The sequence below is a fragment of the Takifugu rubripes genome, chromosome 22 (assembly GCF_901000725.2).
Source record: "Takifugu rubripes chromosome 22, fTakRub1.2, whole genome shotgun sequence".
In the NCBI taxonomy this organism is placed as follows: domain Eukaryota; kingdom Metazoa; phylum Chordata; class Actinopteri; order Tetraodontiformes; family Tetraodontidae; genus Takifugu; species Takifugu rubripes.
The window spans coordinates 7,094,384-7,108,898 of record NC_042306.1 but is presented as its reverse complement, the minus strand read 5'-3'; the positions used below and the strand labels follow the sequence as shown (position 1 = coordinate 7,108,898).

Below are 14,515 nucleotides of genomic sequence, written 5' to 3'. Positions count from 1 at the left end.
GACATGCCTCTGCAACATTGCGTGGACATCGGGAGCAGTGCCCTTGGACTGGCAGACCGGGGTGGTGGTCCCTATTTTTAAGAGTGGGGACCAGAGGGTGCGTTCCAACTATAGGGGGATCACACTCCTCAGCCTCCCTGGGAAAGTCTATGCCAGGGTGCTGGAAAAGAGGATTAGACTGATAGTTGAACCTCTGCTCGAGGAGGAACAATGCGGGTTTCGCCCCGGTCATGGAACCACGGATCACCTCTTTACCCTTGCTGGGGTGCTTGAGGGGAGTTGGGAGTTTGCCCAACCAGTCCACATGTGTTTTGTGGACTTGGAAAAGGCTTATGACCGGGTCCCCAGAAGCATCCTGTGGGGGGTGCTCTGGGAGTATGGGGTGGAAGGTCCCTTGATAAGGGCCCGTCCAGTCCCTGTACCAAAGGAGCAGGAGTTTGGTCCGGATAGTCGGTTGTAAGTCGGACTCGTTCCCAGTGAGGGTTGGACTCCGCCAGGGCTGCCCTTTGTCACCGGTTCTGTTCATAATTTTTATGGACAGAATTTCAAGGCGCAGCCGGGGAGTGGAGGGTGTTGAGTTCGGTTGGCGGAAGATCTCGTTGCTGCTTTTTGCAGATGACGTGGTTCTTCTGGCGAGATCAAACAGGGACCTCCAACATATGCTGTTCGCAACCGAGTGTGAAGTGGCAGGGATGCGGATCAGCACCTCCAAGTTAGAGTCCATGGTCCTCGCTCGGAAAAAGGTAGAGTGCCTTCTCCGCGTTGGGGAGGAGGTCCTGCCCCAGGTGGAGGAGTTCAAGTATCTCGGGATCTTGTTCACGAGTGAGGGTAGGATGGAACGTGAGATCGACAGGCGGATCGGAGCGGCGTCAGCAGTGATGCGGGCGCTCAACTGAGCCGTTGTGGTGAAGAAGGAGCTGAGCCAGAAGGCAAAGCTCTCGATCTACCGGTCGATCTACGTCCCAGTCCTCACCTATAGCCATCAACATTGGGTGATGACCGAAAGAACAAGATCGCGGAAACGAAATTAATGGGTGTTTTAATACTCCGGTTGTTCTAACATACGCAGGCATCTCATTAAAAAAAAAACAAGCTTTGCCAAAATAACAGTTTACATATACAACTGGATGTTTCACATAATAGGACTAAATAAAAATAATACCGTATTGGCCCGAATATAAGACGGTGTTTTTTGCTTTGAAATAAGACTGAAAAAGTGGGGGTCGTCTTACATTCGGGGGCTAGACATTATACCCATTCACAACGCTAGATGGCGCCAGATATCTTTAAAGCGAATGCTGAACTTAACTCCCCAGGCCAAAGCGAACCCCTGTCACGAAGAATAAAAATAAAAATAGCGGTAGCACGAAGAAGAAAAATAAAAAATAGCGGTAAGAAAGAAAGAAGAAAATAAGAGATAACAGAAAATAGTCTTTTTTCAAACTTGAGTCTTGAAAAAGAGGTGGTCGTCTAATATTCGGGCCAATACGGTACATGCATTTGGCATCATTGACGTCAGCCAACCAACAGGATCGAACAGATGTCATCACGTTAAATTTCAACCCTTGTGGATGTTTGAATGGACTATCATGCCTGGTTGTGTGGTGACAGCAACAAATAAACATTGGCAGTGTCAATATGATTTACATCTGAAGTTATGATAATGTCTCACGAGATCAATTGCCTAAAATAGGATAAAAATATTGCCTAAAATAGGGTTTTAAACACAAGATGTTTCATAAAAATTAACTTAGAATGGGTATAGTGTCAAAATGAATACTCAAATTGACACCTACAGGCAATTCAAACTCAGTAGATAACCAGACTTGGATGTGTGCAATGAAAGGAAGCTGGAGGCATCACATACTTACACACCTCACACAGCAAGTAATCAGGACCTGACTGTTGTCAAGACAACATCTTTGTATTATCTGACAAGCAAAATTGAGGTTTTAACAAAAGAACAAGAAAATCCCACGTTACAAATAAAATTTTATTCTCTTAACGCAGGTGTCTTCGCTAGCATCTGGTCGGAGCCAAAATTGTAAAGTGTATCGTGATTTATTTTAACAGCTTTGCTGTTGCCATAGAGGTCATGGTAGTCATGGTGATGGTAGGAACTGTAATATCCTTGAAGATAGGCTGTGTAACACCAGAGTGGGAAACTTTGTTCTCATTTAGAGTCCCAATGATCATCTGTCGCATTTCTTTGCTTGCATCACCACGTACAGACAGCAGTGCCTGGATGTGCTCCTCCCTGTGGAAGCACAACCGTAAAATAATCAGTAGCAGTAGTCAGCAGTAGTATCATAAATAAATGTCCATGCAGGTTAACAGAAAATGTGTGTACCGGATATCAGGATATTTGGAGACCAGAGTAGAGACCTCTAGGAAAAGCAGCGTGGGATCAGTCAGCTTGAACACCTCAGCAATGGCAGAAATAGCACCACATAGCCGATCTGTGTCTTCACCCTATGCGCATTATGAAAAGAAGTAAATGTATTGCAAATTAACTTTATTTTTAGGTCTGTACTGTAGTTGTTATATGTGAACTCACAGCAGATAGTTTTCTGAACAGGAATTTGAACTGATCAGCCTCCTTGATCATCCTTTCTGCTCCCTCTTTCCTCTCATCTGCATTTTTGAAGGCGATTCTCTTCTGCATCACTGCTTTGACATACTCCACCACAACTCTGCGAAGGGCTGCACTGGTCATCTCCTGCAAACATGAACAAACACAAACAGACAAGCGATCAAAAAATCCCTCAAGCTCATACCAGGTTTGATTCTACTGCTATGCTACCTGATTGAAGGGCTTCTTGATCTTGTTGAAATCATTAAAATAGTCCTCAACGGTCACGCAGATGGTGTCCACAGCATGTGAGCCAGTCAACCACTTCCTGGTCATTAGCTCATATAGGTGATGCTGGATCATAAAGTTACATTTGAATGCATTAGAACTTAACGTATGTCAGTTTGAGTCTCCGTCTGCCTCTGATATGTGAACGTCTCAGTAAAGCAGTTGTATGTTACCGTGTTAATGATAAACACATGTTGTAGCTAAGGAGCTGTTGTCAACAATAGAATGAATGTTGACCTACTACCGAACTGTGACTATGTTTCAATGTCCTTTAATATTCAGACACATCATCATGATGCCGTAGCAATACATATGACATGTTGACAAGCACATCTTTGGAATATTTATACAATATAAACAATATTTTCATGTTGCACAATCACTAAATTTTATATTTTAATTGGAATACAATCCTTTGTAAATTGTTCTCACTTTGCTTTATTTATTTTAATTGCTTAGAATAAGGTTTATGCACCAATTTATTATCGTTAAGCTGTTATTTCAGTTACGTGAAGGTAGTTGGAAAAGTTAGAGCTAACTGGAACACTGTGGTGGACCTGCTACTTGATAACATGACAGCAGATGACCAATCTTTCCAAAAAGAGCATCTAATCTAGTTTTTTTCCCATTTGTGAAGAGTTCTTGCCTCAAGGTCCAGGAAGACTTCATCCAGCAGGAACTGGCATCCCTCTTTAGCCACCTCATTCAGAGTCCTTTCTATGGCAGCATCACTGTCACTGGGCTCAGAAGACTGAGAATATTTTCTTTTCAGACTATTGATTGACTCTCTGTGGGGAGAAATAAAGGTTATTAAATTTAATTTCACTTCATGTGATATGACAAAAGCTCAAACTTCAGTTGAACAGCAATAAAACATATCTTGTAAACATGACATGAAAAACCCCACGCATACTGTATATCTCATACATACATTACAATTAGGTCACAACCATGCTGTATAAGGGTAGAACAATTACAGGTAAAAAACCAATCCCCTCCTGGGCTACCACCTTAACGTGGTGGAGGGGTTTGCGTGTTCCAATGATCCAAGGAGCTCCGTTGTCTGGGGCTTTATGCCCCTGGTAGGGCCACCCATGGCAAACAGGTCCTAGGCAATGTTCCCTCTAATTTTTCATGTGTCTGAGCAGACACACAAGTTCCCTGAGCACACTGTGAGCAACATCAGATGGGTACGCTGTGGCCACACACCAGTATCACGCTTGTTCAAAACCTTGGATCATAGCAAGTTACATGGCTTATTAAAAGAATCAAATGACAGCAGCACATAAAATGAAAAAGACAAAAATCAGGAGATGTATACTATGTTATATGTGAGAGTCCTGCTTTAACCATAGGAAGAGTCCTGGAAAAGGAAAAAATCTCACTCAGTTTCACCGCTTGTTCTTCTATTTGCACATACTCCGACAGCCATTCCATTTTAAAAGAACTGCATTTCTTTTTTACTTTGGCTTGATGAGTGGATGTGGCTCTGCCCGTTCGTTTCGCCATGATAAGGGATTAGCATTTGCGTCTCTTAGATCTGCTGCACTGCTGTTAGCTAGCTAACGTGCACGGCGAGTAAAGGCAGGGCACATATGCAAACACTGTCAATTTTGATTGGCTGCGTAGCGTAAGTGAACTGTATCGGATCATTGGCTGGACACCTGTCGCTCATTGAGTTACGTTGCGAAATAGTACAGAAAACAATATTACTGGTCTAATTAACTAGATTATATCAGTTCTAAAATTAGATATTAATTAATACGTTTCTGTTGAATTTTATTTTGTGCGCTGCATAGATTTTCTTGTGCGCTGAGTATGTGCAAGCAGTGCACGATTGCGCAAGCACGCAGCTTAGAGGGAACATTGGTCCTAGGTGAGGGACCAGACAAAGCGTAGCCCAAGACCCTCTAATGACGGAAAACAACATTGGTCCTACGTTTCCCTTGCCCGGATGCGGGTCACCGGGGCCCCCTCCTGGAGCCAGGTCTGGGGTCGGTGGACATTGGCGAGTGCCTGGTGGCCGGACCTCTGCCCATGGAGTCCGGCCAGGCAGAGCCCGAAGAGACAACATGGGACCCCCTTCCCGTGGGCTCACCACCTACAGGAGGGGCCAAGGGGGTCGAGTGCATTGTGTGTTGGGTAGCGGCCGAAGGCAGGGAACTTGGCGGTCTGATCCCGGGCTGCATAAACTGGCTCTGGGGTCTCTGGTGGGAAAGGACACTGAGCTGGTGCGCGAGGTTGAGAAGTTCTGACAAGATATAGCCGGCCTCACTTCGACGCACGGCAAGGGCTCTGGAACCAGTCTTCTCGAGAGGGGTTGGACTCTTTACCACTCTGGAGTTGCCGATGGTGAGAGGCGACGAACAGGGGTGGCAATTCTCGTTTCTCCCCAGCTCAGTGCCTGTATATTGGACTTTACCCCAGTGAATGAGAGGGTAGCCTCCCTTTGCCTTTGGGTGAGGGGACGGATCCTGACTGTTGTTTGTGCCTATGGCCCAAACAGCAGTTCAGCGTATCCATCCTTTTTGGAGTCCTTAGAGGGAGTGCTGGAGAGTGCTCCTTCTGGGGGCTCCCTCGTCCTCCTGGGTGACTTCAATGCTCACGTTGGCAGCGACAGTGTGACCTGGAGAGGTGTGATTTGGAAGAGCGGCCCCCCTGATCTGAACCCGAATGGTGTTTTGTTATTGGATTTCTGTGCTCGTCTCAGATTGTCCATAACGAACACCTTGTTCAGGCATAAAGGCGTCCACATGTGCACTTGGCACGAGGATGCCTTAGGCCGCAGATCGATGATCGACTTTGTGGTCGTGTCATCGGATTTGCGGCCGCATGTTCTGGACACTCGGGTGAAGAGAGGGGCGGAGCTGTCAACTGATCACCACCTGGTGGTGAGTTTGCTCCGATGGTGGGGAAGGATGCCGGACAGACCCGGCAGACCCAAACGTATTGTGAGGGTCTGCTGGGAACGCCTGGCAGAGTCTCCTGTCAGAAGGAGCTTCAACTCACACCTCCGCTGCTCCTCCGCATTGAAAGGAGCCAGATGAGGCTTGGGCATCTAGTTATGATGCCCCCTGGACGCCTCCCTGGTGAGGTGTTCAGGGCATGTCCCTCTGGTAGGAGGCCCCCGGGAAGACCCAGGACACGTTGGAGAGACTATGTCCCTCGACTGGTCTGGGAACGCCTGGGGATCCCCCTGGATGAGCTGGAAGAAGTAGCTGGGGAGAGGGAAGTCTGGGCTTCTCTTCTTAAGCTGCTGCCCCCGCGACCCGACCCCGGATAAGTGGTAGAGGATGGATGGAAGAAACCAATTAAAACAAGTACAGCTAACAAAAAAAGGTTGCTTATTTTGTCATAATCAAATATTCTAAATATTTTTTAAGAAACACTACAGACTTTTTCAACTGTCTGGTTTCAAACTGATCACAAATATTAACAAAAGCACAATAAAATAATTTGTCATCTATTAATATAATTAACTCACTTGAATGTCTGGCAGTTGTTGATGATCGCTATCATATACTGGACATAGAACTGAGGAAGCTGCCTGTCCCTCAGGTGCTCCTCTTTATAAACCACCACCTCTTCTCTGTATCTAAACACACAAATACACATGAGGGAGAAGACATTTGATCAACCATCAACCCAGCAATGAGTACCGGTATATAGCTGGTTGACTAGGCTTAATGGCTACATACAGAACACGCAAAGTGCAATTCAATATACGTAATGGTTTGGCCTGAATAAATGAATGAATGAATAAAACTTGACTTTAGCATGACTGTAGTATGGATTGAACCCCACCCAAATCTAAAGAAGCAGAATAGCCTATTAAATATCATAGAGTCAAAAAGTGCAAAAATATACCTAATGAGGAAGGTGTTCATCTGCTTCAGGCAGAGCTTCAGAACTTGTTCTTTAAAATCTCCATTAATCTGTGCAGCAACTTGCAGGTTCTGTTCAAACATCTACATATATGCACAATCAAAGAACATGACTTGGGTGACTGTATTATGAGTAGACTTTTGTTTTCCTGGAATGTTCACTGACCAAAACTATATCTGGGCTGTTTTGAATGATTACTGCACCATATATATCTTACAAGTAAAATTGTTTATCTCCAAAAGTTATTTTCTGAACAGTCAGTCTTCATGATCAGAGTTAGTTGATGAATGCAAGCAACATAAAGATTCAGGCATAAAGAGTGTTACCTGAAAGACGATAGCAGGGAGTGTGGTCTGATAGTATCCATCTTGGTCCGCCTCAGGCTCTGTGTCTTTCTGCCAGTCTTTCTTGTCTGTTTCCAGGGCCTTCCTCAGCCACCCTGTAATATTAGACTAAACACATACAGTAAAACAGAGTCAGTGCTCATGTTTAATTCAGCCTCTGAGACATTATTTTTATTTGCAAATTAATCCTGAAAGACTAACATGAATTAAATTGATTAGACAGGACATTGTTCTTACTGTAAAAGTCTGGACATATTTGCTGAGCAGGTCATCCACCAAATCTTGAGGCAGCAGAGGCTCCAGCTGGTCGATGTTAAATTCAGTTCTTAGCTCGTGATGACCCATCATCTCCATGCTACAGCAAACATGTGCATGTCTTAAACATTTATCAGACTCTAAATGGTTCAATTCTGTAAGAGGTACCACAATATGGATTAAAATTTTTTGTATGTTAACAGATTTTTTTTCTCTGCCTGTTCAGTTTATACAGATTGACAACACAAATGTTCTCCAGAGTAAAGAAAAAAAGCATGTAGAGTGTAAACTCTTCCTACTTCTACCCTCTTTCATTGTTTTTATATTGGAAAATGGAGTGAAATAAAATGGCATTTCAAGAGGCTGGGTTGTAATTGAAAAGGTAGGCACTTTTAATAAATGAATGTAGTAAAAGCTAAGTATAGGTATCGCTTCTAATTTTGAGTCGAGAACTCTACATTTCTTCTTTAAAAAAAAATAGTTTACTCTTTCATAACTAACAGGTTACCCAATAAATCTACACAGGTTCTTGAATTTTTTTCAAACCAAAAAATACTGTCAAGAAAACTCATCTAGATTCACATTTGGATATCAATCGTTTAAACTGTATTAGCTGTAAACAACTGTTTAATGAGGACATTGTATTGCAGACTATCAATCAGTAAAGCAAATTCTGACAAACAAAATGTGTAAAAGTACCTTTTATATGTGTTGAGAACCCATGTCAGCAGGGAAACGATCTCATTAGCTTCCAGATCTTCAAAGGCAAGCTCTTTGACACGAGAGGACACCGCATTGTGGTAGAGACTGAAAAATCTGCCATACATAGACACATATGTACATGTAATTATAAGGTATCTGACGGAAGAATTACAATGAAAACATCAGTGTCACTTTTCGCAAGTTCTCATTAATTAGTATTGTAACAGTATTCTGATATTCAATGGTAAATATAACTTCTTGAGTGCAATGAACCTCTTTCTTATAAGAGACAGATTGTATTCATTACCTGTTAAAAGTGTTGTAGTGTGGAGGGAAGCACTGAACCATTAGGTTCTTGACAACAATGAGGTCATCTAGTACATATTTCCGAGTTATTTCTAAAAGACGGACCAGCCACATCTTATCAGCCTCCCTGGTTACTGACTGGGTGCCCTCAATGCGGGTGCTGACCGTGGCTTCCAACACCTAGCAGCAGCAGCAAAAACAGCAGAAAAGTTTGGGACAAATGTAAAGATACAAAAACAGGATTTCTTTCCTCAGATCTATTATCATTCCTCCTACATCAAACATCTTGTCCTTCCAACACTTAGGTCGGCCAGGTGGAATGAATGCAGTCTGCTTTTTGCGGTCAACCATGCGGCGATCAATTTTCTCTTCCCGCTCAATGATACGAACCACTGACACCAGCATGGTTGGGTCACGACGGACTGTTACCATGGATCTCTGCAGGACCATCCACAATTGTTTGGCCAACTCATCTGACAACCCCTGAACCTGGATGAATACATAAAGCCATATGTATTACAGATTTGAATTTCATTTGTTGCAGTAATTCTAATATTTTTAAGCAAAATAATCAGCACTATACACCAACTGCTCTTTTTACTATCTACAGCTAGTAGTTTTGAGTGCTTTCTATTATTCTTGTACAAAAGAAATCTGTGGCCATCCACCATTTTGTTTTTGCAACAGGGCTTATGACATCACATTATCCTAAAGTAAGTTCATTTGTAAGAACAGATTATTACACCGGTCCAGCCCTCTGTTCTTAATGCCACCAATGAGATAAGCCACTGCTAATAAAATCAGCTAAGATGTGTGTGAAGTATTATACATCAGCAATAAAAACACAATTTAATCAACAAGCTGAGGAAAGCATTTCAAAAAGTTTTCAATCAATGCAATTCCAGATTTAGAAAATTTGAACTGATAAAACTTTAATATGAATCACAATTCAGATTAGACACCTGAAATATGCAGTGGTATATGACATTGCGCATGTTTTCTTGACAGTGCACAAAATTTGTATCGCTGCTTTTCAGGATCGTACAAAAACCTAATTCTAAAAATCCACAAAGACAACTTGTCTTTGTGGATTTTTAGAATTAGGTTTTCATTCCTGTTTAGAATTAGGTTTTCATTCCTGTCCAAACAAAGAAAGACTTAAACAGAGACCTCTGAGTTCCTACCTCAGTTATTCATGTGAGAAATATAAATTAATCAGTTTTTACAGAACACATGGAGATTAAACTTTTTAAAGTTGAAGTTTTCCCGGTTCATTTGCTGATTAGCAACCATTGAATTTTCAATGTAAAAAAATTTAACATGAATTTATGCCATTTCAGAGAGAAGTTCTACTTAGAACTGATCACGTGATTATGAGTTGGGTGAATAGCGAAGAAAAATTCACACTTACATCTTCAAAGTAGATGGAAATAAGGTTCATGTCACTTGTGTTCTTGCTGTCCATACGATACTGCTCATAGAGGAGGTCATCACGTGAACACTCCAGTTCCATTAATTTCCTATGGGCCTGCAGAAGCTCAGCCTGTTCTATGAGCTGCTGGGTTTCTGCCACGATCTCTGGGACTAAATAAGAAGAAGACAACAGCATGCAAAACTAGTGATCCAAACTGTGATGGCCGAGTCTCTACAAATAAAGAGCAAAAGATTCCCTGCAATGATCTAAAGTTTCTCTTAAAACCCAAGATTACCAGAGAAAATGTTCTTCAGGTTTTCCACAGCAGAGGCCAGCTGACTGTGTTGAACAACAGCGTCCTTCACATCTTTCAGGTTCTCAATGGTGTTGATGCTTTGTTTCCAGTCTTTGCTCACATCAGCCAAAGAGTTCTGGATATCTTTGACGTCCACCAGGGCACTGTGTAGCTGGGACAGTCCTGTACGAACACCATCCAGCTGGGATTGAATGGCTGCCTAAGGGATGTCAGGGGACATCAACATGGGTTGGAGTAAATGGTCATTGAAACAAGAATTACAAATTAATTTGAGTATTATATGCAGCCTCCTGTTGGCATCGGGTACTAAAGTAGCACATGCTCTTCACCTTTTCGATTTTGTACTACATTGATAAGCCACCCAGTAAGAGCTGAATTGAATGTATGCCAGCTTTAGACCATACAGCCTTATTTACCAGTATAATGCCTTGCATCACTGTGTTCATACTGTTACAGCACTGAAAAGTAGCCTCAATTTATTTACATTAGCATCCATAAATCTGGAGAAAAATCTTTGGAACACCTAATTAACTAGATTAACTTCTAATAGACTCTTGTCTAGTAGAAGTAAAATTAAACTTTAAGACTAAAGAACTGACAGAGCAGTTCCTAAAAATCCATGCCACTTAAAACATTTTGTTTGTTCTTTTTTTAATTAAAGCTCATTTATTATCTCATAATTAAACCATAGTGTGGTTTGCCCTCTCTGTATTTTTATTTGAAGCTTTGGTGTTATGCTACAAATCTCTTGTCTAGCAACATACCCCATAATGATGCATTATGATTTTTTATTATTCAAAAATTGGGAGTATTTGTGAGGAATTGTTAATTGTTCATTTTCTCCCCACTTCTTTCAGTTTGTCACTTTTAATTTACAAGTTATCATTCTGGGGTTGTGACATTTTAGTCACAACTACAAATCAGTATCAATAAACTGACAATGATGAGTGAAAACAAGGAGTATAAAGGTCTGAAATGGGTGGGCCATCACCTTCAGCCTCGCTTCCACAGAGGCTTTTTTGCGGGCCTCTCTTCTTCGATACTGCTCCACTTTGTCCAGCTGGTCTGACCGTTGCAGCATCCCCGCTACACGCTGCACTGCAGTGGCAACTGCCTCCCTACTGGTCTCCTCCATTGTCTTCTCTATTGAAGCTTAAATTAGAAACTTCAGCGCAAGACAAGAATAATGAAATATGGATTAATCTATAGAACTACCGGTAGTTCAAATGTAGCACTGGGGCGCTCCGCCATGTTCTGATAATTAATACAAATTCTTTACATTAACCCTGTATGTATGTCATGCAAATACATTAGTCTCACATTTTAGTGACCCTGTTGGTGGAAATGTTATTAAAAAAGAAACATCTTCTGTAAAATTATAAAACAAGCACAAACTGAAATGGCTGTTTGAATCCGACCGGTTTTTAGTCGCATGACAGTCATCCTCATATTACGGTAATGGAAATATAGTGGTGACAAAATACTACATAATTTTTTTCCCCCGTAGTGTCAAATAACTTTCGTTTCAGCGACACACACACACACACACACACACACACACACACACACACACACACACACACACACACACACACACACACCCTAACACAAGATAGGCCAATGTTATCACAAATCCAGTACAGTTTAACAAAATTAAGATAATTACGTCGCATCTTATTAAAAATGTGAATAAGAATCACAAAAAATGTTGCAAAGTAATGCAGATTTTCCGAGTCAAACAATAATAGCATGAGCTACCTACACGCAGGAAAATTTAATTGCACTCTACGACTAATCAAACAAACGGTCGAACTGTCGACACAATCGTTTCAAACATTCTTACCGTAGGCGGTTAAGGTACAAATATTGTTAGGATAAAACACATTCTAGTCGTGAAAAATAATATTTGTATTGGAGTTATGCTGTTAGCTTTTTATGTTCCGGAACACACGATGACCCGCCCTTTTTTTGCTCTGATTGGTCAATTGCCATCCTCAACGCGGATGTCCGGAAATGACATGAGCAACCATAGCTCTGTGTAAATGTCTGAGTGAGCACCGTTTTGTGAGCACCAATTTCAATTTTTCAGTGTATTTTAATCGTTTGGACAAGATTAAATATAAAATATTTGATTTTGATTGCAGTTTTCCTATGGTGACCTTAGCCAACATCCAAAACTCAGATACACATTGGTAATGCCTTGTAATATAAATGACTTAAAATTGACTACCTACAGTCATATTTAAATTATCTTGTAGTTTGCCCTCTCACACTGTTATGGGTCAAACAGATACTTTAATAGCAGCTGTAAGATGAAAAATTGTTTGTTATTATTTCTAAGGTACTTGAGAAAAGTGTAGCTATGTGACCACTTCAGCTTGAAGATTAGAGTCCAGGTTACCTGTGAGAACTGTGAGTTGTGTGAGCTCCCCACAAAATATTGTAATCTCTAAGTAAATAAAAGAGGCCACCCTATCTTTGCCAGAAACAAGATTTGGAATTCTGAGATTACTACACAGTTGCTATTTAGACACACGTATTATGTTAGAACACTGCCCAACCAGATTACATGAACATGTAATAACAAATATAAATTTACATGGAGACACAATTCATATTTGGTAACCTTTTCTGGGAATGTTTAAATAACAACAACTCACCTAGAAATTAATAATTCTAAAACTGAGACTGTAAGACATTTGGCATTTTGTGTGTACTCACATGCATTCTTGTGAAGCCCTGTGGACAGGAGGTGGTGTGACCAAATACCAACCTACAGGTGACTTATTCAGTCACACAAGGCACGAAAAGTGGATCCTGCCAGTCTGGGTGAAGACCCCAGGTTGGGTTCCAGTCTTCCTCACTGTGTTAATTGATTTGATAAGTGATGGCTGGAATTACAAGCAGTTTCATGTCTAGATGGGGTCTTTTCCCTTATTTAACAGTTAGGAAGCTGTTTTGTGCAAGTGATGGTAGAAGTCAAGGTCAACATGTCACCGATGTCGGTGCGAATGGGTGGTATACACTGTCTATATTGCAAATGTTTCCCTCCAATGACCCACTTGGATGCTGTTGGATTGCAATACCTCTCGTGTGTCACTGCCAATCCGCGTGTTCTTTAAATGAAGACTTCAAGTAAACAAATGCCAATTTCAAAATGTATTTAGCAATAGAACCAATTCAAGATACAAATATTACAGAGCTCCGGGCCAGTTCATAACCCTACAATAACAGAGTCCATTGTCAGGGCATGAAGTCTGACAACCTAACTATCCCTTGGCCCAGTTTATATAGAAAGACATATGTAAATTATTGATGCTAATTCAGTCCAATCCTTCAGTCCTTCTTGGATGACCTCATCTTCTTCTTCCAGCCTCCTTTGGTGTTGGTGCAGTCCTTCTTCTCCATTGTCTTCTCAGATGGCCAGATCAGATGTCTTATTCCTGTCCAGGAACTTATCAATCACCAGTAAATGTCACAGCCCCTTTTCCCCAGTTCCCTCCTGTCCCAGTACTTTTCCACTGCCCTGCTCACACCACACCCTCTGATCACCACACCTGCTCTCAGTCATTGATCACCACACCTGCTCTCAGTCATTGATCACCACACCTGCTCTCAGTCACTGATCACACACCTGCTCTCACTCATCAATCAGCTCACCTACCAGTATATATTCTCCAGCCTCACACTCACTCAGTGCCAGATTGTTCTTCTGCTTTCATGCGAGACTTTCCAGCGTTGTTTCCCTGCTGGATTACCCGTTACCGACCCTGCCTGTCTTCGTTCTGCCTGTCTTCGTTCTGCCTGCCTTGCCTGTTCCCCGGACAACCTACCTGCTTTCTGCCCCTGACTACGACTTCTGCCTCAGTGTCTCTGGTTCCTGTCTGCTCACCTGGTTTTGACTTCTCCGCCCGGCCCCGACTTCGTTGCTCCTCGTCCCACTCCCCGAGCCTGCAACCCATAGACTTTGTGTGGGCCCAGAGCCTGAAGAACGGACTATTTCCTGTGTTTCCTTGTCTGCCTGAGTTCCTGTTTGCCCGTGTGTTAATAAAAGGCATTACTATGGTCTAGCTTTCCAGAGTGCTGCATTTGGGTCCAAACTGCACCCGTCACAGTACAATCTGGCCAAACATGGACCCAGCACACTCGTCACCACCTCAGTCTCGTTTGGACCAAGTGGAGGGAAGGCTCCAACAATTCAAGGCCCAGCTAGCCTCCAATGCTGCGGAGGCTCGGCAGACAGCATCGGCCCTGGAGCGGGCATTAATGTCAGTAGCCACCCAGGTCCAACAGCTGGTGGTCTCAGTGTCACAACCGGCCGCTCCTGTTCCTGCTCCTCCTCCTCCGGTTCCTGCTCCCCCACCAGGCACTGCTCCAGAGCCCCGGGTGGGAACCCCAGAGGGCTGCAATCCGTTCCTCACGAACTGTTCAAT

The 14,515-nt window shown here is 42.5% G+C and overlaps 1 protein-coding gene across 2 annotated transcripts; it reads right to left on the bottom strand.

The window, feature by feature from the left end:
- Positions 1–1,972: 1,972 nt before the first annotated feature.
- On the bottom strand, positions 1,973–12,073 carry exoc3 (exocyst complex component 3). 2 transcript variants are annotated; one of them, XM_003975489.3, is made up of 16 exons: positions 11,926–12,073; positions 11,074–11,247; positions 10,062–10,281; positions 9,764–9,936; positions 8,629–8,841; positions 8,354–8,532; positions 8,044–8,160; positions 7,327–7,444; positions 7,072–7,197; positions 6,728–6,828; positions 6,345–6,455; positions 3,507–3,648; positions 2,804–2,926; positions 2,558–2,719; positions 2,351–2,472; positions 2,062–2,257 (listed from the first exon to the last, which is right to left on the bottom strand). In XM_003975489.3, exons 2-16 carry the CDS (start codon positions 11,215–11,217, stop codon positions 2,062–2,064), a joined length of 2,247 nt encoding a protein of 748 aa, XP_003975538.1. In that variant the 5' UTR covers positions 11,218–11,247; positions 11,926–12,073. The 2 variants fall into 2 exon arrangements, with proteins under 2 accessions (XP_029687169.1, XP_003975538.1); XM_029831309.1 differs by lacking the exon at positions 11,926–12,073 and having other exon boundaries at positions 1,973–2,257; positions 11,074–11,217.
- Between the last annotated feature and the right edge of the window lie 2,442 nt (positions 12,074–14,515).